The sequence below is a fragment of the Bubalus kerabau genome, chromosome 10 (assembly GCF_029407905.1).
Source record: "Bubalus kerabau isolate K-KA32 ecotype Philippines breed swamp buffalo chromosome 10, PCC_UOA_SB_1v2, whole genome shotgun sequence".
NCBI classification, from domain to species: Eukaryota; Metazoa; Chordata; class Mammalia; order Artiodactyla; family Bovidae; genus Bubalus; species Bubalus kerabau.
The window spans coordinates 107,666,091-107,692,953 of record NC_073633.1 but is presented as its reverse complement, the minus strand read 5'-3'; the positions used below and the strand labels follow the sequence as shown (position 1 = coordinate 107,692,953).

General features: G+C 40.9%; 1 protein-coding gene and 1 long non-coding RNA gene across 7 annotated transcripts in view; one reads left to right on the top strand and one right to left on the bottom strand.

The window, feature by feature from the left end:
• RPS6KA5 (ribosomal protein S6 kinase A5) overlaps positions 1-26,863 on the top strand; it is a 195,537-nt gene that overhangs the window by 99,386 nt on the left and 69,288 nt on the right. For all 6 annotated transcript variants that reach the window (XM_055538921.1, XM_055538920.1, XM_055538924.1 and 3 more), the window contains exons 4-5: positions 8,694-8,809; positions 11,655-11,762. In XM_055538921.1, the coding sequence (XP_055394896.1) occupies positions 8,694-8,809; positions 11,655-11,762 (224 nt within the window). The remainder of the gene's footprint in view (positions 1-8,693; positions 8,810-11,654; positions 11,763-26,863) is intronic.
• LOC129621916 (uncharacterized) lies at positions 97-19,834 on the bottom strand. Its single transcript, XR_008699814.1, has 3 exons — positions 19,645-19,834; positions 6,452-6,662; positions 97-211 (listed from the first exon to the last, which is right to left on the bottom strand). It is a non-coding gene; the product is annotated as an uncharacterized LOC129621916 (long non-coding RNA).

Here is a 26,863-nt window from a genome sequence, read left to right as displayed (position 1 = left end):
ATCTGCTTTAACTGGCAAATGAGTTGAGATGGTAACTGCAGGCAAGGAAGGCCAAGCAGCTTTTGGAGAAGACAGGCCTGAGTCTGGTCCTGCTGCTGCTACTGCTGCTGCGTGGCTTCAGTCGTGTCCGACTCTGTGCGACCCCCGGCCCTGGGACTCTCCAGGCAAGAGCACTGGAGTGGGGTGCCATTGCCTTCTCCGGGGTCCAGTCCTACAAGATAGAAATTGACTTTCTTAAGTTCTGTGTCAGAAGTATGTCAGTGATAATCTTAGCTTGGCACATTCTCAAAAAAGGTTGAAAGTCATTGTTTACTGTGGCCATTGAAAAGCAGTCCTACTACAGACCCCTAGGAATGTCTCCTTTTGAGCACTGTGACATTCTCATGAGCCCTCCAAAATTTAACCATGAAAAGCATGTAAAATGGAGACATTTTATGACCAAATATATAGAATTATGGGACCCCAAACCTTTTAGATATCTGAAGCACAGAATAAGTGATTTAAGGCTGTTTTTCTCACAGTGATTAGCAATGCCAGTTGTCCAATGGGGCTCTCCCTAACAAATGACAGTAAAAACCATATCGGGGGGAAAAGGGCAGCTCTATGTAGCATTTAAAAACATTCCTGTTTTTAGATGTAAAGAATAGACTTATGGACATGGGGAGAGGGGAGGAGAGGGTGAGATGCATGGAGAGAGTAACATGGAAACTTATGTGACCGTGTGTAAAGTAGATAGTCAACAGGAATGTGCTGTATGGCTCAGGAAACTCAATCAGGGGCTCTGCACCAACCTAGAGGGGAGGGAGATGGGAGGGGGCTTCAAAAGGGAGGGGACACATGTAAATCTATGGCTGAGTCATGTTGAGGGTTGACAGAAAACAACAAAATTCTGTGAGGCAATTATCCTTCAATTAAAAAATAAATTTTTTAAAATTACTGTTTTTAGAGTTAGTCTGCCCATGTTCATAATCTTTATTCTTTCACTTAAAAGATTATGCAGCTCTGGGTAATATTTTAACCTCTCTGAGTTTCACTGTTTTCTAGAGATTAACTTACTTTCTCTGGGAATTATACTAGTATTTAATAGCACCAGCTTCATAGCATTGTTTTTGAGCATCAGATTTGTTATCGTATCTAAATAGAACAGGCACAATGAAAGTGCCCAGTATCTCTAGTTGTTACTATGTCATTGTCTAGTCTTAAAAGCAGTGAGCTGTGTTAAGATACACATTTTAAAGGAAGTCAGCCAAAACTCTGTTTTACATCACTTTAGTTCTTATCTGCCAGGAGCCCTTGCCCACTTACCGTGACGAACTGGGGTTCCTAAGACTCTGCTTCTACACAAACAGCAGTGGCCAGCAGTGTAGATCGAGCCAGCACCACTTAGTCCATTTTCATTGTTTGTCCACAGAGGCAAAAAGCCTCAGGAATATCAGTAAAAACCGAACATTCTCATGCTGTTTGTTCCCATAAAGAGGATAAAAACTGTCAGCATTGGCTTAAACAAAAACCAGCCGTCATGCTTGCAGTTCGTTGTGGAAGAAATTGGCAGACACCTGAGAAATCTAATTTCTAGAGTTCTAATGAATGCATAATTTTGAAAGGAAAGTTATTCAAGGTAGATAAGTTGGCATGGACCAAGGCCCACCAGGCAGAGTAGATCTTAAACAACTCTGATAGTAGACAGTTTCCACTCAGGTGCTTTATTCCATCTGAGCTTTTCAGTACTTTTTTTTTTTTTTTTTTATGGAGGAATGTAATTTATGCCCAGTTGGCAAGGGGTGGGAGTGGAGGAGGGGAATGGGGGCTCCTTGAGTTATAAAGCTGAGAAGAATCTTCCTCTCAGATGTCAGTAACAATTTGGGTTTTCATGATATCTCTGACTGTATTCCCACCACTGCTGACTCTCCCAGAGTCTGCCTGCATTCCTGATTCCATTGTTCTAAGAGAATAAAAACTTTATAATTCAATTCAATTTAATAATAATCTTTGTAGTCTTTTCTAAAGTTTGTTTTATATGTTGTCTCACTGCCTGGCTAAGCTGTTTTTAGTCTCAAGAGCAAGCGTCAGCATTCCCCTCTCCAGAGTTGCTGGCTCTCTGGATAAACACAGAGGTATAAAGACACCAGAGTGCAGTTCCAGCACACCCTCAGAAGTCAGAGATCCTGTTGACAATGAAAACCCATGCTCCACTTCACTTTCGTAAGCTCTGAGCCTCATCAGTCCAATTCCAAGTACAAGAAGCTCCAGGACAGCTAATGCCAAGCAAGGCTAGAAGTCAGGGATGAGCGATCTGAATGCTCAGAAGCAGTGGTGCTGGGTGTCTGCACTGTGACGATGAGGTGTTTGTTGCTGGTGAGCTGGGGGACACGCCTCTCAGATGTGTCCCTTGTGCTGGCAGTCCATATTTTGGTTTGTTTATAAATAAACTTGATTGGCGTGTTTCCATTCAGATTTATAATGCTGTCTTAAGAGTGATGTTCTGAGAACTGTTTTGGCTTGTAACTCCTTGTAGAATCTAATAAAATCTGTGGCCCCTCCCTCCTCAGTAGAATGCACAAACGCTTACATATACTTGAAAAAATTGTGCATAATTTCAAGGAATTTACATGGAGCTTCCTCTTAATGATCTGAAATTTGCCTTTCTCTTCGGCAACCCACTCCAGTATTCTTGCCTGGAGAATGCTATTGGACAGAGGAGGCTGGCAGGCTACACTCCATGGAGTTGCAAGAGTCTGACATGATGGGGTGACTAAGCCACCCACCACCTTCCTGAAAGGATTCCAGAAGGGCTCTCTCAAGTCGGTATGAATCTCACACTGTTTGTGATAATATATGGTAAGCCATAGTGTAACCACTAAGAAAATAACTTAAAAATGTTTACTTGATGAAAAAGAAGTAAGGAGGAATAGAGGAACAAAGATATAAAATATATAGAAAATAAAAAAGTAAAATAGCAGATGTAAGAAGAACAATACAAAAAAGATCTTAATGACCCAGGTAACCATGATGGTGTGATCAGTCACCTAGAGCCAGACATCCTGGAGTGCAAAGTCAAGTGGGCCTTAGGAAGCATCACTCTGAACAAAGCTTAATGGAGGTGATGGAATTCCAGCTGAGCTATTTTAAATTCTAAAAGATGATGCTGTTAAAGTGCTGCACTCAACATGCCAGCAGATTTGGAAAACTCAGCAGTGGCCACAGGACTGGAAAATGTGAGTTTTCATTCCAATCTCAAAGAAATGAAAGTGAAGTTGCTCAGTCGTGTCCGACTCTTTGCGACCCCGTGGACTGTAGCCCACCAGGCTCTTCCGTCCATGGGATTCTCCAGGCAAGAATACTGGAATGGGTTGCCACTTCCTTGTCCAAATCCCAGAGAAAGGCAATGCCAAAGAATGTTCAAACTACCACACAATTGCACTCATCTTATAGCCTAGCAAAGTAATGCTCAAAATTGTCCAAACTAGACTTCAACAGTACGTGAACCGAGAACTTCCAGATGTTCAAGCTGGATTCAGAAAAGGCAGAGGAACCAGAGATCAAACTGCCAACATCCACTGGATCATCAAAAAAGAAAGAGAATTCCAGAAAAACATTTATTTCTGCTTCATTGACTATGCTAATGCCTTTGACTGTGTGGATCACAACAAACTGTGGCAAATCCTTCAAGAGATGGGAAATACCAGACCACCTTGCCTGCCTCCTGAGAAACCTGTGTGCATGTCAAGAAGCATCAGTTAGAATTGGATATGGAACAATGGACTGGTTCCAAATCGGAAAAGGAGTACATCAAGGCTGTATATTGTCACCCTGTTTTTTTAAATTACATGCAGAGTACATCATGTGAAGTGCTGGGCTGGATAAAGTAGAAGCTGAAATCACGATTGCCAGGAGAAATACCAATAACCTCAGATATGCAGATGACACCACCCTTATGGCAGAAAGCACAAAGGAACTAAGCCTCTTGTTGAAAGTGAAAGAGGAGAGTGAAAAAGCTGGCCTTAAAACTCAGCATTCAAAAAACTAAGATCATGGCATCCGGTCCCATCATTTCATGGCAAATAGATGGGGAAACAATGGCAATGGTGAGAGACTTTTATTTTCTTGGGCTTCAAAATCACTGCAGATGGTGACTGCAGCCATGAAATTAAAAGAAGCTTGATCCTTGGAAGAAAAGCTATGACAAACCTAGAGAACATGTTAAGAAGCAGAGATATTACTTTGCCAACAAAGGTCAAAGCTATGGTTCTTCCAGTGAAAGTGAAGTGAAAGCCGCTCAGTCGTGTCCAACTCTTTGTGACCCTATGGACTGTATAGTCCATGGACTTCTTCAGGCCAGAATACTGGAGCGGGTAGCCATTCCCTTCTCCAGGGGATCTTTCCAACCCAGGGATTGAACCCAGGTCTCCTGAATCACGGTGGGATTCTTTACCAGCTGAGCCACAAGGGAAGCCCTCGTGGCTCATACTGGCTTTTCCGGTAGTCACGTATGGATGTGAGAGCTAGACCATAAAGAATGCTGAGTGTCGAAGAATTGATGCATTTGAACTGTGATATTGGAGAAGACTCTTGAGAGTCCCTTGGACTGCAAGGAGATCAAACCAGTCAGTGCTAAAGTTAATCGATCCTGAATACTCATTGGAAGAATTGATGATGAAGTTGAAGCTCCAGTACTTTGGCCTCTTGATGCAAAGAGCCAACTCATTAGAAAAGACCCTGATGGTGGGCAAGATTGAAGGCAGGAGGAGAAGGGGATGACAGAGGATGAGATGGTTGGATGGCATCACCAATTCGATGGACATGAGTTTGGGTAAACTCCGGGAGTTGGTGAAGGGCAGTGAAGCCTGGCATGCTGCAGTCCATGGAGTTGCAAAGACTGAGTGGACATGACTGAGTGAATGAACAACAACATCAAATCCAATTGTACCAGTAATAACATTCAATGTGAATGGATTAATAGGTACAGTCAAAAGACAAGAGACTGTCAGATGAGGGGAAAGATCCAACCATACAGTGTTTATAGTGGATACACAGTAGATTCAGAGGTGTGTTGTTGTTCGATTGCTCAGTTGTGTGCAACTCTTTGTGACCCCATGGACTGCAGCACGCCAGGTTTCCCTGTCCTTCACCATCTCCTGGAGTCTATTCAAACTCGTGTCCATGGAGTCGGTGATAGCATTCGACCATCTCATCCTATGTTGTCCCCTTCTCCTCCTGCCTTCAGTCTCTCCCGTAGCTCCGCATGTGGAGCTTCCGATTCAGAGGTATAAATAGGTTAAAAAAAAAAAAAGGATGGGAAAAGGTAAGTCATGCAAACAGCAACCACAAGAAAGCAGGAGTGGCTGTGCTAATAACAGACAAAATATACTTAACAAAAAAGTGTTAGTAAAAATAAAAAAGGGTCACTTCACAGCGATAGAAGGTCCTATGTTTATGGATTGAAGGCCTTTATATTATTAAGATAGCAGTACTCCCCAAATAGATCTGTAGATTTAGCAAACCTCTCTCAAAATCCCAGCTTATTTTCTTAGGAAAACTGACAGTCGTTCTAAAATTTATATGGAAAAATTAAGGAACCTTAGAATAGCTAAAACAGTTTTGAAAAGGAAGAATTAAATTCCAAGACTAACACTTTTAAAACTTGCTACAAAGCTACAATAATCAAGAAAGTGTGGCACTGGAATAAAGATAGACATAGAAATAATAGAATAGAATTGAGAGTCTAGAAATAAATCCTCACATTTATGGTCAATCAATTTTTTGACTAGGATGCCAGTGAGTAAAGAACAGTCTTTTAAACTAATGGTGCTGGGACAGCTGGGTAACCATATGCAAACGTATTTCATGTGTTCCACGCAGTAAGCTGTAGAAAGATACTAAATAATGTTTTTATCCAGAAAAATGCAAATTAAAACCATCGTGACACACCATGACACACCAGACCTACCATAACTCACAGCATATACAAAACATAACTTAAAATGGGTCAAAGGTGAAAAGTAAGAACTAAGCCTGTAAGTCTCTTAGGGGAAAACATAGGGGTACATTTTTTGACATTGGTTTTGGCAGTGATTTCTTAAATGTGACATCAAAAGCAAAAGCAGCTAAAGAAAAACAGATAAATTGGGATTTCTGGGAGGGAGTGTGTAAAAATATTTTAAATTTGAATCTATAATGATGATTGTACAAGTCTTCATATGTGAAAAACCATTGAATCTTACACTTCAAACTGGTGGACTTCACAGTATGTGAATTATACTTTAATCAAAATAGAAAAAACCAAAAGGGGCAAGACAAAAAACCCTTAATAAATGTTTCACAAAAGAAGATATAGAAATATCCAGTAAGCCATGGAAAGATACTAAATAATGTTGTCACTCAGGAAAATGCAAATTAAAATCATAATGACACACCACTACCCACCAAACAGACCTACTAGAATTATACCTACTGAGGGTACCGGATGCTGATCTTATTAGAGACTCATGCTAAGCTCACGTCCCTGCCGTAGATGAGGGCATCTGTCCTGTAGCGGGAGTCCAGACGTCATAGCTCCTGCTGTTGTAGTCCTTTGGCTGCTTCTCTATCTGCCTTCCCGGTGTTGGAGCCTGGACCACCGGATAGAGTTGGTGGTTCACCTGATACCATGTGCAGCCCTGTGCCTGCAAATGAGGCATATGTTATGAATGTCAGGTCTGCTCCTTGGGCCGTTGGCCTGTTCTACAAGTAGGAAAGCTACTTAATGTTGTTTTAGGTTTGTCTTCTTAGACCTGTAGTTAATTTTTCTTAGTCTCCCCAGTAAATGAAAGTAAAACACTTATTTTGTGCTCTGAGCAACAGTAATCTCTGGTGGTTCTGATTCCCGTTTTATTAAGAACTGGCACCGAGAGAGGCTTCATTTGCTCAGGTCAGGACACAGTGGAGCCATTGTCTATGTGTCAGCCACTTGCTTGTCTGACTCTGTGACCTAGTTCAAGTCTCTTGATTATAAAGCCTAAGTTCTTTGGATTATATCAAGTTGCCTCAAAGACAGGAGTACATTGGATTTTTTTTTCCCCACAACCCACTTGCCTTTGAGTTTCAGAGTGATGTTTTCAGACTCCAGTATTTATTCCAGTATAAAGGATTTGTGTTCAGTTCATAAAGCACTAAGCATGTGTTGAGTGCATACTGCATGGAAGCACTTGTTGGATTTTTTAAGATGAAAATGTTGATCGTGACTTTAAAAGGCTCAGAACGTAGCAGAGAAAGAAAGTGTGCAGATATTTTCAGTGCAGCAAGATAATGGATGTGGTGTAAGTCTAAATAAGTACAGTGGGTAACATAGGAGGGACTAATCCACTCTGCTGGAGTGGTGATTGAAGAGAGAATTGAATAGGACATTCAGGGGTGCATGGGAGTCTGTCATTCAGTCAGCTGACCTGTGAATGCCTGCTTCTGGGCCATGAGAAACTGTGGCAGCCAGGTTAACTAAGTAACTGCTTAAAGGCAGAAAGTATTCATTGTTAGTTTGCAGGAGTGCTGTGTTCCTTTACACCTTTTTAATAATTAGTTTTGTGTTAGGATATAATTAAGTGCAGAAATCCGGAAGTATCTGGCAAAATGCAGAAGTCTTAGAAGGGCAGTGCTTTTTGCTCTCTTGTGCTTTTGTAAAATACGTTGCAACCCAACTAGCTTTTAGAGCTCTTTCATTCTGTGGAATCTGCTGTTTGGAATTTAAATGAGCAAGATAAAAATCTGTGAGTTTGTGAAGATTTTCCTTTGGTCTTTGATCAGATTGTGGTAAACGTGACAGATGACTATCCCCGGGATGTGTGCTTTCTCAGGCGTGTCTTTTCGCGTTCGTGACCCCCGCCTGCGACTGTTTCCTAGGTGTGCGTTGCTTCTCACACACAAGTGCTGTCTGTGGAAGTCATGGTCAGTTGCTGATCAAACTATTAGCAGTTTATCAGTAAGTGCCGTCTTAGAGCCAATTATGGACTCTGTTGCGGCTTATTATTATTCAGCTATTATTCAGCTCCTTATTTATTTTTCGCTGTAGCTTTTTTGTCTCTTATTTCATTATTCCTCGCGGGATAAAAAGGGCAAATTGAAAGGGAAATGCACCTCTTTTCATTTCAGGTTTTGATTCAGCTGTGTTCTCCTGCTTTTACTTTTGAGTTACATGGCTCAATAAGAAGATTACCTGCTACTTAATACACAGTTTTGGAAGGACTTTCCAGACAATTCTGAAAAACAGGGAATCTGCTTAAAAAAAGTGACTGGCCATTACTACAGAGCAATGGCTGGGATTTCTGTTTGCTTTGTTTTACTCCATTCGTTTTACTTTGGTTACTGTAGTGGTTGGTGATTTGGTACCTCACAGCAAGTTAAGGTTGTATGGTGATGGCACAGGTTTCTGATTTGCTGCATTTGGGAAAACTGTTCAAATATATGCAGATTTCACATAATAGTTTTAATAGCAGTATTCTGTGCTAATTCATTTGATTGCATTTTAGGGTAGTCATTAACTTATAAAACTGTATTTATATAAATTTAGTAATATTTTCTATATGAAACTATATACTAAGGATTCTGCAAAAATAATATATTAAAATTAGTGCCTTATGGTTAATCCAAAGTGATTAAAAGGAAATACTTCCTTTAGTTTATGAATACAAGTCAAAGACAGAAAAACTATATTTCGTTTTTAGATTATATAAATGGTGGAGAGCTTTTTACTCATCTTTCTCAGAGGGAGCGTTTCACAGAGCGCGAGGTGCAGATCTATGTCGGAGAGATCGTGCTTGCCCTCGGACACCTCCACAAGGTAAGACGCTCCGCTTCCGGGGTTTGTCTTTTGAAAACTCTGTTAACAGGTGATGATGGAATGAAGAGAGCTAACGTGTTGATGTGTCGTTGTCTTAGTGGAGGTGGTGGAGGCATTTTACAGACCACAAGCAGTGTTTCAGTTTCAGCCTTCCCTCTTTAAAAGTCTTTCTTTCCTTTTGTAGTTCCCGGGATGCAGATTAAAAAAGTAGAACCTGAGCACTTTTTTTTTTTGGTTTTGTTCATGAAAAATCCTAATGCTTATTACACAGTATCATTAGAATTAAAAAAAAAAATTATTCTTAAAGTAACCTTTAAGATGAAACCACAAGTCATAATATGTACTTCCTTAATTGTGACTTACTCCACTGCAGACTCTGCCTGTATTTCTTCAAGGTATGTTTCCCTGTTAGCTTGAGATAATTGAAAGAAGCACTTACCTACAGACCCAGCCATCCCCCTGCCAACTCTGGCTCTCTTTTCAGTTTATTTTGCCCCAAGGTCCTCTCTTGCTCCCCTCCATCCCTCCCGCTCCATGACCTTCATTGACATGAGCTCAGTTACTAAAAACTTTAAGTGGTATTCATGTATGTATGTGATGCTGTTTGAATTCTGTAAAATCAGCTTAAACTTAAAAAAAATATTATTTCAGATACTGTTAATCTTGATCCAAGATATTTTGACTAAAAACTTTTTAATGAGGACACATTATTGTAGAAGCAAACAGTCATTATGTGGATTAGGTTTGTGTGTTGCCTAAGAAATAGAAAGTGCTAGAATATTTTTTATAATTGTGTGAGACCACAAGGAGCATGACCCGAATCACTACATTTGGATAATATGAGTACGTCATAAAGTCACTATTTTTCTTTGTTATATGTTCATGTTCTAAACTAGATTACAGATAAAAAGAGATGAAAGAGCTGAGTATACAGCACAAAAAAGAATGGAGAGAAATGAGGGGAAAAGATGAAACTTTTAAAAGGGCAGGGAGATTGGGATTGCAGCATGGAAGCAATGGATAGGAGAGGCTGTGAGGAAAGATTAGAAGATACGGGAAGGAAAGGATGAAGAGATGGGTGAGTCTGGGCCAGACAGAAGCATAACCGGGCAGGGAGGTGGGGACAGGGTCGGAACAAGAGGCCTAAGGAGAGTGAAGGAAAGGGAGATGAACAGGAAGGGAAGTGAAAGTGGCTCTGGGGCGCAGGGCTGCAGGGCCATAAAGCAAGGGGAGCCTCAGGTGGGTGCTTAAGTGCTTAACTGAAGTGTGGGGAGAGGCATCCGTGTTCCTTCTGATAGAATCCATGGTGTGGAGGTGAGCTTTATGCCTTTAGTTATTTTTGTGGGATGTATATACACACACACATGTTACTGTGTGTGTGTGTGTATATATATATATGTGTGTGTGTGTATATATATATATATATATATATATATAAAATACATGCATCAGATTGGGCCTAGTAATAGGCTGAAAAGCTTTGTTTTATGCTTAGAGGAATCAGATGTAATTTTTATAACATAAAAATGATGGTGGAAATCACCATAAATATAAATGTAAATACAAAATGCAAAGCTCCAACAAATAAACTAGTAAATTCAGCTTTTAATTTGTATGAAAACTGTTAATTCTGTTTATTAAAGGGAAAATCCACCAACTTTCATTATTATTAAAACAGGGTAATCAGAAACAGAGAGGTAGAGAATATGATGATACCAGATATAAATGTAATTAATATGGAAAGTGTATACAGATTAGATCTTCGTTCAGTTTCTCTTAACCTTACCTTGTAAAAAGAGAAATACAAAGAAATATAGCACAAAGCCAGAAATGTTAATTTTGGTATGTCTACTAACACTGATTTCTCAGGAGTGACAAAAACGGGGAGTTTACTTGGAACTGATGTGGTAAAGCAGGTGGTAAATGACTTATTCCTAAAATCTTTTCCAAAGAGGTAGGTTGGAAAAAAAGTCATACTGGTTGTTAGGTGCTTGTGGGCTTCAAGTCAAATATCTCTTCAGCAGACAGTGCATTCACAATAAATAGTCATGTTTTACAATAGCCGGGGGGAAAGGGTTCTTGAAAGAAAATGCCTAGTGTTTTTCCTTGTATAATCTTTTGATTTTAAGAAAGTATCAAGAAGTATCTTCTTTTTCATATACTTAGTGTTGATGAAAGCACACAGTCTTAGGTTTGCTAATGCTCAGTAGAGCATTAAAAACATTTTAAAAGTTTAAAAAGTTTAAAAACATTTAATCCAGGCTGACATAACATGAAACGTGGAGTTCATGTTTGTCAGGTACTGCTTGTATAACTTGGGTAGATTTATTTATGTCATATAATTAAGATGTTTTACAATAAAACTTATATACAAAACAAAATAGAGGGATAGTTAGAAAAGTACAGTGTAATTATAGGTGCTCTATGGGAAGAAAAAAAAGGCCAGTGCAGGAACTGGTTAACCAGGAAGGCCTTCTGAAGCCGTTAAGAAATGATAGACATGAATTGGCTAAGAAAGCCCCTGAAGATCCTCTGGAGGGAGGATGAAATCCATCACGAAGAGTAACCCAGGAAGGAGCAGTCGTCAAAGTAGACCCCAGAGAAGCTAGTCCGACAGAAGTGTTCCCTCGTTACGGGCAACGTGCGTCCAGAGGCCCAAGGAGCCCAGCAGATGAGCAGGGAGATGGAGGAACTTAGGTCTGCTCTGCCTGTGACAAGAGTCATCACAGCACCCTGAGCGGGGGAATGCCTTTTTTGGTTTGTTTTCAAGGTTCATAATAAAGACTTTCCTAGTTTATTTTTTGAAAATTGGTATTTTAAAATGCATCTTTGTTTGTTTTTACAGTTGGGGATTATATACCGTGACATTAAGCTTGAGAATATCCTGCTCGATTCTAATGGCCACGTGACGCTGACAGATTTCGGTCTGAGTAAGGAGTTTGTGGCTGACAGAGTGAGTATCTGTTTTACCTTGAAGTCAGTAAAGCGGGATGTAAACAATGATGAAAATTGGCTGTAGAAGGAGCATTTAATGGGATAGTAATAAACAAATTGTGGACTTTTGTACAAGTTTGCCCAGAGGAACATTTTGATATGAATGACTGTAAGGTTTTTAGTTTGAAATTACCGTGGAAGCATCCTGTTAGAAGTAACCCTTTCATGGATGTATTAGAATTACAAAACCAAATTACACATTTAACTTTCTCCATAAAATATGACTGAAATTTTTAAATAACGCTTTGGGCCTTTTAGGAGAATCATAGCTTAGATAATAGCCAATGAAAAATTACAAAACGGGGACTTTCTTGGTGGTCCAGTTGTTAAGACTCCTGCTTCCAGTGCAGGGGATGCAGTTTGATCCCTGTTTTGGGAACTGAGAGGCGCATGCCCACGCTGTGGCCAAAACAGAGAATTACAGAACAAAGCACACATGGTTTACATACAAAGTGGGGCCTGTCTTACGGCCCTTTAAGCTCATTTGACAAAAATAGCAAGGATCTACTTACTAGACCTAAGCTTTTAATAAACTTGCTGGGATGTTTTGCTCATACAAATTAAAATGTAATAACTGATGGACAGATTTTAAATACGGAGGACTCTGCATTGTCAGTATTGATTAAAACATCACAGATTATTTAATAACATTTAAAATTATGCATTTTTAGTTGTAATTAAATACTATTTATGTAGCAATTATAAATTAAAAGTACGTTTTATACTACTAGTCTTTCAAGAGAGCTAAGTAAACTTGAATGCCAGTTCTTGTCTGTCCAAGAAACTTTGTTATAATATACGCAATTATAGTAAAATTTTTGTAGTAAAGGACTTTGTGTTGTGAAACACATTCTTGGATTCTAGATTAGGTGTATCCATTTCTGATTGTTTACTTTTTAGAATATTTCCAAAACAGTCTTAGGTGAATTAGATAAGTACTAAAAGTATGAAAATAAAGGATCCCAGTTTTTTTTTTAATCATATCTATCTCATTCAATCACTTATGAATAAAGTTTTCTTGACCTCCTCTACTATGCTAGGTATTGGATAATACAGTGACAGATTAAGGGGAAATGGTCTCTACCTTCATGAACCTGAGGATATAACAATATATTCGTTATCTTTGATAGGAAAATCATAGTTATAAAGCAGATGAGATGAACTTTTGAGGAATTTACTTCAAAGTTTGGTTTTTCAAATTTTTCTTCTTTGTTTAAAATTTTAGAAGCAACTTAAAAAATGTGACGGATGAAATATGTTCATGGTTGTTTCCTCACTAAACCCTGCTGCTGCTGCTAAGTCGCTTCAGTCGTGTCCGACTCTGTGCGACCCCATAGACGGCAGCCCACCAGGCTCCCCTACAAGTAAAAGAAAAGGAGTGAAATGGGCGTGCATGCAGAAAGGAGAGAGGATCACTGAAACGAAAACCTGACGATCAGTGGTGCTTTCAGGGAAAGGTCTGACTCAAAAGGGGGAAATCTTGGGGGAAAAAAACAAACAAACCAAGAACCTCAGTTAAGTCCTGTTAGGAGGCCAGAAGGGGGAGTTCTAAACAAAGACCAAGGGGAAGGAGGAGATGCGTCTGTTTTCTTAGCAAGAACTCAGCCAGTGAAAGGCTCGTGATCCAGCCAGTGAAAAGCTATGGACACTGGGTTCTCCGTAGCCCTCAAAACTGCCTTTTCCCTCAATGAACACGGTCTGTTCTACACTCTCCCTGAGGATTTTCTTGTGGCTCACTATAGATGTGGATCCCAAATTGCAATTCTTTGTTGATTCCCAATAAACCCTCTTTTGTAGAAGAAAAAAATGTGGGAGGAGGAGGGAGGAAAACAGCAACCAGATTCTGGGAAGTGGACGGCAGAAACACTAGTTGTCATCAGTTTCCACCCCTGAAGCATCTGAGTCCTAAGCCAATGACAAGGAGAAGCCCCAAAGCAGGCCGATCTGCACCTCTAACCCCCAGAAGGGCTCAGGGGTTAGTCCTCATCACAGGCGTGCAGGACACAAGAGGATCTACTGTAAGAAACAGATACCTCCCCTCCAAGACCCCGTGTCTGCACTACTGCACAGAAAGCCTTGCCCTCCTGACCCTCGTGGAGAGCTGCGAAGGCTGAACGGGCAGACTGTGGACTCGGGGACAAGGGCCACGGGGGAGGGCGAGGACACCGGCGACTCCAGGAGGCAGCTGGAGGACGGACCCTCACCGTGGGACTGCTGTGGCCTCTGCTGCCCCTGCACTCTGAGACAAGAGTGGGCAGGACCCCTCTCTGAGAACAGCAGTCTGCAGGTGCTGGAGCCTGGGGTTCTGCCCGTGAGGTGGTCCGGCCAGACCTCCCGAGTGACACCTGAGGCTTGACCACAGCCTCGGCCACAGAAGCATGTTCCAGACGGTGTCGCACTTTGTCTTTCTGTTTTGGTTTCGGTGTTTGTCTTAGTTTGCTCTGTCCTACCGTATATTCAGAAACATTCTGAGAAGGGCTCTGGTGACTTCAGTAGACCGGCAGAGGATCCTGGCATGTGAAGATGGAGGACCCCCCTCTCCCCCCACAGAGAGATCTGGTGATCACTCTTTCCTCTCTTCGTGGAACCGTTCATGTATTTACTCATTGACTCCATCTATTTGTTGAGAGCCTTCTATCTGCTAGTCTTCAGGCTAGGTTCTGGTGATAACAACGATGAAAGTGAATCCTGTGTTTCTGGACATGTGCTTCTGTGCTTCTGGTCATTTGGCAGATGGCAGAAACAGACTTTGGCCCTTTTTGTTAGAAACCAAAGCAAAAATAAATAAAAATCAAGCATGATCAGAGTTACTGGGCTTTAATACAGATGAGTCAGAGCTGCTGAGTAACTGAATCAGCTGTGTCACTTTTCACAAGGGAGGCTATGTTTTTTGCTGGACGTGTCAACAGCTACTCCTCAAGGGAATGAAGGGAATTCTTACTGGATGTCAGTGTTTGAAGCTTTGGTTGTTTAGGTCCAAAAATGAAATAATGGGATTCAGTCTGAAGTGGAGAAGTAATTTATGGATTCTCTGGTTATTCACCGAATGCAGCCTAGCTGCATTTTGTGTAGTTATGTGTTATTGTCTTTTCCCCTCAGACGACCAGCTTACTCTTGCTCTTAGCCGAAGAGGACGATACGACTCTGCTAGGCTTTAGGTTTAATTCTCAGGGCTCAAGGAGGAAGCTTCTTTTTCTGAGTCCCCGAAACCTCAATCGCATGAGCCTATTAAAACTGCATGTAATACCCCTGTGTTCTCCGGATTCCACCTGCATCTGCCCAGCAGGGTTCCCTGTCTGGGCCTTTTACGGTGCGCCAACATTCCCATCCAGCACTTTCTGTTCAGTTAGCTAGCGTTCCTTTTTGCTCTCATGTGTCAGCCTGACGTGTCAAAGTGCCATCTTTCTTGGAGTGAGCTGCTGTTTTGCGTGTTCCTCTGCTACCTCCTTGGTTTTCAGCATAAGCTTCACTTTGAAGGGTTTCCTCCTTGGTTACCAGTTTACAGAGAGAGGTTATGCATCTTTGTCTCTGACTGACCCCTCTCCTTTTCTCCCTTTTTCTTCTTCCACTTGGATGGTTCCCATCACCATTTAAGCCTAGTCTCTCCTGTCTTAAGTTTTTTAAAAGGGAGAGGACTGAGTGGCAAATGGCGAACAGTCCCAGAATCACACATTCCCTTTCAGCTCTGGTCTTGTGTTTTCCTTTGTCAGTATTTGTACAAACGCCTGCCTGTCACTCACTCCCTACTCCAGTGTGATTCGCACCTCCCACCGGTTGACTGAGCCTGTTCTTGCCTCGGCCGGTGCTGACCTCCATTCTGGGTATTGTCAAGTCCTCAGCTGACTTGACTGCCTGGTGGTGTGGAGCTGGACATCGCCTCTCAGCCTGGCTGCTGCGACCCCGCGCTCCCCGCCTTGCTTCCTCAGTATACATGACCTGCTGCTGGTGTGTCTCCCCTGACTCTCTCCTAGATCGCATAAGCTCAGCATTTCTAAAACTGAATCACCATTCCCCTACCCAAACCTACTTCTCTTTTAGTTTATCACAGTTTCATGTATTACAAATTCTGCTTTCACTGGATCTAGGAAATGTATTTTTCTGTTTAATTTTCAGGATTTTACTTTGTTTGACAAGTCTTTTTATTTCTTGATTTTATTTTTGATTGGAAGATAATTGCTTCACAAAATTGTATTGGTTTCTGCCATACATCAACATGAGTCAGCCGTAGGAATTCTCATGTCCCTCCCTCTGGAACCTCCCTCCCACCTCCCACCCAGGAAGTCACTGTTTAGACATGTTTGAAGTTTCTGTTCGTGGCGTGCTACTGACCTGTCTGTATAGTTGTTTTCTGTTTGTTGCTGGCTGCGCCGTGTGGCGTGGGGGATCTTAGTTCCCCCACCAGGGATTGAACCCTCTGCAGTGGTAGCACCGAGTCTTAAACACTGGACTGCTGGGGAATCCTTGTGTGTTTATTAAGTTAATATTCAACAAGTATTTGGTGAGTACTGCTGTGTGCCAGGCATTGTGCTGAACTCGAGAAGTACAGTAGTGAACATAACAGATTCCTGCCCTCGTGAGCCTAGATTTTAGAGGTGTTCATCACTACGTCGTATAATTATTTCTAGATTGCAGGTTGCTAACTAAATTGTATAGTGGATAAAATTGATTTATTTTAGAAGCCTTAACAATATTTCATATGATAATGAGCAATTTACAAACTTGGTTCTTTTCTGATATGTTTTCTCAACACAGAATTTGATAAATCCCTTGAAAATCTGAAAAGAAAAAAAAGATATTTCTAAATATCTGCGTGTTAATATATGCTTATCATAGGATTTTTTTAAGGATGCAGTTCAGCAAACATTTTTCCAGTTCTTGCTGTGAGTCAGTCTGCTAGGTAGTGAATACATGGTTTTTAACATTGAAGACTTTAAAGGCATTTTTCTAAAAAGGGCATCTGTTCTTACCTGTTTATAACAAAATAATGTCAAGGCAATATATTCATGTGTATTAATTACACTATACTTAAATATGGTATATGCATTCTATGTTTTCATAATTTAACATTGAGCATTTGAAAGATTCACAACAGATTATTAACATGAATCCTCAGGTAGATAAATAAAACTGGAAGAAAAATGACATCCTGACATTTAAAACAGAAGTATCTAAGTTAATTATAACTCACTACCATGGTAGCTGGACATGGAACAACAGACTGGTTCCAAATAGGAAAAGGAGTACGTCAAGGCTGTATACTGTCACCCTGCTTCTTTAACTTATATGCAGAGTACATCATGAGAAACGCTGAGCTGGAAGAAGCACAAGCTGGAATCAAGATTGCCAGGAGAAATATCAATAACCTCAGATATACAGATGACTCCACCCTTAGAGCAGAAAGTGAAGAGGAACTCAAAAGCCTCTTGATGAAAGTGAAAGAGGAGAGTGAAAAAATTGGCTTAGAACTCAACTCAGAAAACTAAGATCATGGCATCTGGTCCCATCACTTCATGGGAAATAGATGGGGAAACAGTGGAAACAGTGTCAGACTTTATTTTTCTGGGCTCCAAAATCACTGCAGATGGTGACTGCAGCCATGAAATTAAAAGACGCTTACTCCTTGGAAGGAAAGTTATGACCAACCTAGATAGCATATTGAAAAGCAGAGACATGACTTTGCCAACAAAGGTCCGTCTAGTCAAGGCTATGGTTTTTCCTGTGGTCATGTATGGATGTGAGAGTTCGACTGTGAAGAAAGCTGAGCGCCACAGAATTGATGCTTTTGAACTGTGGTGTCGGAGAAGACTCCTGAGAGTCCCTTGGACTGCAGGGAGATCCAACCAGTCCATTCCGAAGGAGATCAGCCCTGGGATTTCTTTGGAAGGAATGATGCTAAAGCTGAAACTTCAGTACCTTGGCCACCTCATTCGAAGAGTTGACTCATTGGAAAAGACTCTGATGCTGGGAGGGATTGGGGGCAAGAGGAGAAGGGGATGACAGAGGATGAGATGGCTGGATGGCATCACTGACTCGACGGACATGAGTCTGAGTGAACTCCGGGAGTTGGTGATGGATAGGGAGGCCTGGCATGCTGCGATTCATGGGGTCACAAAGAGTCAGACACGACTGAACGACTGAACTGAACTGAACTGAACCATGGTAGCTATTAAAAAGTTCTATAGATTTTTTTTTTCTTTCCGGAAAACAGAAAAATGTAATCTTTGCCCAGTTCAGATAATGTTATTCATTAATTAATTCTTTGAACATAGAAGAGGCATTTTTAGTATGGTGGAAAGAGTGCATATTTCAGTCCAAGGATCTTTCTTGGGCTCTGCTTTCCGGCTCTGTCACGTCAGGTCAGTCAGTAGCCCCCCTCAGTCTTCGTTTCTTCGTCTATAAAATAGTATTTGTCATATGTAATATATATGGTTTTCATCTGGACACAGTGAGGTGATGCTCATGGAAATACTTTCTAAAGTGTAAACCACGATATAAATACCAGTTTCCACTTAAAGAGGCACGTACATATTCAGATTTCCGATTACTGTGAGCAAAATCAAAACATACGAATGAGAATTGTACATTATTCTCCCTCAATATCCTTATTTGTAGGAAAGTTTTAAATGACGTCTTTCTCTGATAAGCACCTAGTTAATTATGTCACTTGCGGAATTCTGCTGTTACACCGTGCAGATCCCGGAATGCCTGGGTGAGGTTCATCAGGAGCCACTCTGCGTGAAGGGCAGACGGGCAGCTCCCCAGGCGGGATTTAGTGTCCCCTCCCGACAGGCCTGCAGCGGCGTTCACCCATGACTCCTTCCCTCTGCGTGTGCTCCCAAGGAGCCTGTTAAGTCTCTGTCAGTGAGTCCTGTAGTCATTTGCCAACCTCTGTGACTCTTGGATAATTTTAGTTATTTTAAGGTAAATATTGAGATGGATGTGCTGGGAAAATAGGAGACCTATAAACCGGAGTGTTTTTGTGGCCCCAATGTTTCCTCTGGTCAAACAATAGTACACAGTATTCAGATATGAAAATGCAAGCTTTAGCTCTGTGAAGGTTTTTTACAGGTTTGTAAAGCAAACCTTTGTAAAGGTTTTTTTCCATCAGATGTCAGAGCAGGTCCCCTGCCCTCAGACGGGAGAAGAGGGAGGGAGACACAGACGGCTTTTTCCTCAGGTGTCTGCCTCCCAGGCCCCTTAATAACTTTTCTTACGTGGAAGTCTATTGGCTCAGGTGAGATTTATTCACAGTCTGTTTCTTATCTTAAGGCAGGTTCGGTGCGCAGCTTGAGTAGACAGGCTTTGTGTAAAATCACATCACAGGGCTAGTGGGGACAGCTTTTGAGTTGAGATTCTTTTCAGAGAAACTTCTCTTGTATATTCTGTTTGTTCAGCCTGTGTTGAAACATGCTTCCCTGGTGACTCAAATGGTGCACCGCCTGCAGGGCGGGAGGCCTGGGTCCCATCCCCGCCCTTCATGTACTTGAGAACTGTTTATCAGATTATTATCCTGCATTAGTGTAGGCTATATTAATCTATAGATATAACATACATCTATATATCTATAAATAAGTTATTTTCATCTATTTTCTAAATGTCAGGGACTTTCAAACCCCTAAGGGGAATTTAGCAAAAGACACCCTGGAATACTAACATTGCATAAATGTGATTAATAAATATTTGTATTTTTCAAATTTCAGTAAAAAATTTTTATACTATATAATATTTAAAATGTAATAAAAATACAAAAGATGATACAGCAGAATCTGTGCACCAACTATTCACATATGCAGTTATGGACATTTTTAATATATATATATATTTTTTTTTTTCCCACTCACTCAGCAAGTATTGATTGACGATCTTCTGAGATCCAGGCACTGTTCTATCTAGGTGTTGGAATCCAGCAAATTAGCAAAATAGGCAAAAACTTCTCCCTTAGGGAGGCAGATGACAACAAGTAAACAAGTAGAATATGTATGGATGCATTAAATAGTGGTAAGTTACAGGAGGACAAGTGCAGCAGGAGAAGCAGGAAGGAGCAGGGTGAGCGGAGCCTGGACTTTCAGGTGAATCAGGAGAGGCCTCGCTGAGAAGGTGGCAGTGGAGTCAGAGGGGAAGGAAGTGGGAACGTGAGCTATATCGATACCCAGGAAAGAGATCTCCAGGTAATGGGATCAGCCAGTGGTAAGACCCTCAGGTGGGTATATGCCTGGGTTGTTTGTGAACAGGAGGAGGTGTGTGTGGGTGTGTCGAGTGAGTGAGGAAAGAGTCGTGGGAAAGGAGGACATGGGACGGTCATCTGGAGGAAGGGCTGTGGCTGTGCAGGTCGTGCCTGGCACGGGGGCCTGTTGCAAGGACTGTGGCTCCTCCCAGTGAAGCACGTGTCACTGGGAGCTTTGAGTGGAAGATGACATGGCCTGAGTTCTCTGAGAAAGGTAATTCTGTTTGCCAAGCATGATAATCCTGTGGTGGGACAAGTCCCTAGAAACATGGAGATCAGTTAGGAAGCTGTTGCATTAACCCCAGCAAGAGATGGCATTGATTTAGACCATAGGGTAGCAGAGTAGGTTGTATGATGTAGTCAGATTTTACAGTCTAGTTTGATATTAGTGCTGAGATTTCTTGATGGCCTGGAAGTAGAGTGTGTGAGAGCAGGAAGAATCTAAGGTCGTGCCAGGGTTTTTGGCCAGAATCACTGGAAGGGTGAAGTTGCCATCAACTGATACACCGATGAAGACTTCCCTGGTGGCTCAGCTGGTGAGGAATCCACCTGCAATGTAGGAGACCCCAGTTCGATTCCTGGGTCAGGAAGATCTGCTGGAATAGAGAGAGGCTACCCACTCCATTATTCTGGCCTGGAGAATCCCATGGACTGTATAGTCCATGGGGTCACAAAGAGTTGGATATGACTGAGTAACTTTCACTTTCAGTATGCCGATGGAGAGGTGTTGGGTGGGTAGAGTGCAGTTGAACCAGCTGAGTCTGAGATGTCTGTTAGACCTACAGAGATGTTTAATAGACAGTAGGGCATATGATGGAGAAGGAAATGGCAACCCACTCCAGTATTCTTGCCTGGAGAATCTCATGGACAGGCGAGCCTGGTGGGCTTACAGTCCATGGGGTCACAAGAGTCAGACACGACTTAGCGACTAAACCACCACCACCACCAGGGCATATGAATCTGGAATTTGGGAGAGAAGTCTCATCTAAAGATACGAATTTGGGATTTGGCAATATATAAGTAGTATTTAGAATCATGAAAAGAATGAGAATGCCTATAGTGTCAGTATAAATAGAAAAAAAAACAACAAAGGTTTAAACTCTGAGCTGTTACATCGTTAAGAGAGTCATAAGTGCAAGAGGAATGAGCAAAGAAGACAGAGAAAAAGGGACGAGGAATTTGGGAAGAAAACAGGCATGTGCATTGTCTCAGAAGCTAAGTGAAAAAGTGTTTCAGGGATGAAAATGACCAGCCAGATCAAATCCTGTTGTTAGATCAAGTGAGACAGAACTGAAGATGGAACACTGGCTCAGTTTAAACCCAAGGGGGAAGAGGCTGGGAGTAGACATACTGTCAGCCACAAATGCGGAAAAAAAGAGTTTTTTAAAAACCACACTTAGCAGAACAGGTACAGGCAAAGAGTGGATGGTGGACTGAATTGATGCTTGTTTAGCGCCCTCGCTTTGTATACTGTGTTACACTGAACAGTATGTACTATTAGCTTGTGTTTCTAAAGTGTGCATAAAAGGCATGTAGTACTGTGAATTGTTTTTACTTGACTTGTTTTTAAAATTTATACAAGTTGATAAATAAGAATCTGTTTCATATATTTTAGTTGCTGTGTAATGTTCTTTTATATGAATTATCTAGTTATTTATCCATTCTGCCTCTGAGACAAGTTTAGGTTTCTGTGTGTTCTCTAACACAGTGTTGCAGTGATTTTCTAATGTTACTGGTTTGTTGGAGTCCTTTAACTATTCTAACTACTCATCCTTGATAATTATGTATTTTGTGAATTTCTTTCAGAGTTTTTACTTGTCTTAAACTGTGGTTGATGATGTTTTTGCCATTATCAGATTTGACATTTTAATATAACCAAATTTACCCATCTCTTAAGATTTACATGTTTTGAATCTTTAAAAAGATTTAAAATTGTGGCAAAATACACATAACATAAAAATTACCATCTTACAGAAAGAGAGATATAAATATCATATACTGACATATATGGAATCTCGGAGAGGACAATGGCACCCACTCCAGTACTCTTGCCTGGAAAATCCCATGGAGAGGAGCCTGGTAGCTGCAGTCCATGGGGTCACGAAGAGTCGGACACGACTGAGCGACTTCACTTTCACTTTTCCCTTTCATGCATTGGAGAAGGAAATGGCAACCCACTCCAGTGTTCTTGCCCGGACAATCCCAGGAATGAGGGAGCCTGGTGGGCTGGCATCTATGGGGCCGCACAGAGTCGGACACGACTGAGCGACTTAGTAGTAGTAGTAGTAGTATATGGAATCTAAAAAGATGGCACTGATGAATTTATTTTCAGGGCAGCAGTGGAGAAACAGACATAGAGAACAGACCTACGGACATGGGAGGAGGGAGTAACGTGGAAATGTACAGGCCCGTGTGTGAAACAGATAGAATGGGAACCTGCTGTACGACTCCGGAAGCTCAGGCTGCAGGCTGGGGTGGGAGAAGATGGGAGGGGGTCCGGGAGGGAGGGGACATGGGTGTGCCTGTGGCTGATTCTTGTTGATGTCTGACAGAACACCACAGAGTCCTGTAAAGCAATTATCCTCCAATTTAAAAATTTAAAAAATATGCCATCTTAGCCACTTTTAAGTGTACAGGTCAGTGTGTTGACTGTTCACATTTTATGCAACAGATCCCTAGAACTTTTTCATCTTGCAGAACTGAATTCTGTACCCATTGAACAACTCCCCGTTTTCCCCTCCTCCTAATCTCCAACAGCCACCACCATTCGTCTTTCTCTCTCTCTGAGTTTGACTATTTTAGATGCCTGATAAAAGTGGGATCATTCAGTATTTATCTTTTGTGACTAGCTGACTTCAGTTAGGGTAATGTCCTCAGTGTTCATCCATGTTGTGGCGTGTGACAGATTTTCCTTCCTTGTTAAGACTGAATAATATGTCATTCTATGTATGTACCATATTTTGCTTATCCATTCACCGTCTGATGGACACGAGTCGCTTGCACTCACTGGCTGCTGTGGGTGGCTCTGCAGTGCACGTGGTGTGCAGGTATCTCACTGACATCGTGCTCTCAGTTCCTCTGCGTGTGTGCCCAGACGTGGAGCGCTGGCTCTTGTGACGGTTCTCTTTTCAGTCTTTTGAGGACCCTGCATGCTGTTTTCCACTGCAGCTGCACCATTTTGCATTCCTATCTGTAGCGCACAAGGGTCCAGCTTCTCCACATTCTCACCTGTACTTGTTATTTCTGCCTTTTGATCCTGGCCCTCCTCATGAATATGAATAGATATCTCATTGTAGATTTAATGCATTTCTATAATAATTAGTGGCATCTTTACATATGCTCTTAGCCATTTGTATATCATTGAATGAATGTCTGTTGAAGTCCTTTGCCTACTTTTTAATCAGATTTATTTACTTTTTTGTTGTTGAGTTGTCAGAGTTATTTATATATTCTGGATATTAACACCCTATCAGATACATGATTTGCAAATTTTTTCTTCTATTCCGTAGGTTGTCGTTTTCACTTTGCTTGTTTCCTTTGATGCAAGGAGGTTTTCTATTTTAATGTCAGCCCAATTTGTCTGTTTTTGCCTTTGCTGCTTGTGCTTTTGATGTCAGATCCAGGAAATCACTGCCACATCCAACATCATGAGGCCTTGCCTCTGTTTTCTTCTAGGAGCTTTATAATTTTAGGTTTTACATTTTGATCTTAAATTCATTTTGAGTTAGTTTTGGTATCTAGATTGAGGGAGGATCCAACTTCCTTTTTCTGTGTTTATGAACACCCAGTTTGCCCAGCATCATTTGTTGAAGAGACTGTCCTTTTCCCATAGGCATCCTTGCAAAGATCATTTGACCATGTGCCTAAAGATTTATTTCTGGGCTCTCTCTTCTGTTCCATTGGTCTGTATGTTTGTCTTTATTTAAGTCAAAAATGCTTTGATTGCTGTAGTTTTGTAATGTGTTTTGAAATCAAGAAGTATGAGACCTCCAAGTTTGTTCCTTCTTTTTCAAGATTGTTTTGGCTTTTAAGGGTCCTCTGAGATTACATATGAATTTTAAGATTTTTTAGATCTTAATATTTAAACCTTAATGTTTAATATTAATATTTAATCAATACTTAATATTTAATATTTTTAATTTAAATCTTAATATTTATGCAAAAATGTTATCGGGATTTTGATGGGGATTATGTTGACTCTATGGGGTACTGTGGATATTTTAACAACATTGCCTTCCAGTCTGCCAGGATGAAGTATCTTTCCATTTATTTGTGTCTTTTTACATTTCTTTCATAATGTTTTGTAACTTTAATGATCCAAGTCTTTTGACCCCTTGGTCAAGTTAATTTCTAAGTATTTTATTATTTTAGATGCTCATTATAATGAGATCCCCTCCAGTTTCCTTTTGGAAAACTTCATTGTTAGCACATAGAAACATAACTGATTTCTGTGTGTTGATCTTTGTACACTGTAATATTGCTGGCTTCTCTTATTCTAATGGGATTTTTGTGTGTGCAGTCTTTAGGGTTTTTTCCATATAAGATCATATTATCCGGAAGCAGATACAGTTCTACTTCTTCCTTTCCAATTTAGATGTCTTTAATTTCTTTTTCTTGCCTGACTGCTCTGGGTCAGACTTTCGGTGCTGTGTTGAATAGAAGTGCTGAGAGGAAGCAGCCTTGCCTTGTTTCCGATATGAGAGGAAAGCCTTCGGGTTTTCACCGTTGCGTGTGATATTTGCTGTGGGCTCTTACGTGGCTTTATTATGTTGAAGTGGTTTCCTTCTATTCCTAGCGTGTTGTTAATGGGTTGTTTTTTTTTTTTGAAATCATGAAAGGTTATTGAATTTTATCAAATACTTTTTCTGTATCAGTTGAGATGATCATGTGGTTTTTGTCCTTCCTTCTGTTAATGTGGTGTATTACATGGATTGATTTTTGAATCTTGAACCATTCTTGCATTCTAAAATCTTACTTGATAATGGTGTATAATCCTTTTTATGTGCTGCTGAATTCAGTTTGCTAGCATTTTGTTGAGTTTATATCAGTTTCCATCAGAAATATTGGACTATAATTTTCTTTTATTTTGGTAGTATCTTTCTCTGGCTTTGGTTTCAGGGTAATGCTTAACTCATAAAATTAATTTGAAAGTGTTCTTTTCAGTTTTTTTAGGGACAGTGTGAGGAGGAATGATCCCAGTACTCTCCTAGATGCTTTTTAAGAATTGCCCACTTAAGCCACCTTGCGGGTGGCTGTGCTTTTCTGTGTTGGGAGATTTTTGATTCAGTGTCCTTACTGATTATGGGTCTGTTCAGATTCTCTATTTCTTCATAATTCAGTACTGGTAGATTGTATATTTCTAGAAATTTATCCATTCTAAAATTATTCAACTTGTTGGTGTATGATTTAGTTTCTCATAAGGCCTTCTCTTTAGTTTCTGACTTTAGCTGAATCTTCTCTCATTTTTTCTTAATCTGAGAGTTTGTCAGTTTGTTGATATTTTCAGAAAACTAATTCTAAAAAAGTTTTGTTAATTTTTTTGTTGTTCTTCTGTTTCATTTATTTCTGCTTTAGTCTTTGTTATTATTTTTTCCTTCTGCTAACTTTTGGTTCAGTTTGTTCTTTTCCTAGTTCCTTTGGGTTTAAATTAGGCTGATGATTTCTTTGAATCTTTCAAAATGAAACCTATTCCTGTCTCAATGCACTAAGATATTATCTTTTGTTTTCTTTTAGTTAGTTCAGTCGCTCAGTCGTGTCTGACTCTGCGACCCCATGAATCACAGCACACCAGGCCTCCCTGTCCATCACCAACTCCCAGAGTTCACTCAGACTCACATCCATCGAGTCAGTGATGCCATCCAACCATCTCATCCTCTGTCGTCCCCTTCTCCTCCTGCCCCCAATCCCTCCCAGCATCAGGGTCTTTTCCAGTGAGTCAGCTCTTCACATGAGGTGACCCAAAGTACTGGAGTTTCAGCTTTAGCATCATTCCTTCCAAAGAAATCCCAGGGCTGATCTCCTTCAGAATGGACTGGTTGGATCTCCTTGCAGTCCAAGGGACTCTTAAGAGTCTTCTCCAACACCACAGTTCAAAAGCATCAATTCTTCGGCACTCAGCCTTCTTCATACTCCAACTCTCACACCCACACTTGACCACAGGAAAAACCATAGCCTTGACTAGACGGACCTTTGTTGGCAAAGTCATGTCTCTGCTTTTCAATATTCTGTCTAGGTTGGTCATAACTTTCCTTCCAAGGAGTAAGCGTCTTTAAATTTCATGGCTGCAGTCACCATCTGCAGTGATTTTGGAGCCCAGAAAAATAAAGTCTGACACTGTTTCCACTGTTTCCCCATCTATCTCCCATGAAGTGATGGGACCGGATGCCATGATCTTCATTTTCTGAATGTTGAGCTTGAAGCCAACTTTTTCACTGTCCACTTTCACCTTCATCAAGAGGCTTTTGAGTTCCTCTTCACTTTCTGCCATAAGGGTGGTGTCATCCGCATATCTGAGGTTATTGATATTTCTCCCGGCAATCTTGATTCCAGCTTGTGCGTCTCCCAGTCCAGCGTTTCTCATGATGTACTCTGCATAGAAGTTAAATGAGCAGGGTGACAGTATACAGCCTTGACGTACTCCTTTTCCTATTTGGAACCAGTCTGGTGTTCCATGTCCAGTTCTAACTGTTGCTTCCTGACCTGCATACAGATTTCTCAAGAGGCAGATCAGGTGGTCTGGTATTCCCATCTCTTTCAGAATTTCCCACAGTTTATTGTGATCCACACAGTCAAAGGCTTTGGCATAGTCAATAAAGCAGAAATAGATGCTTTTCTGG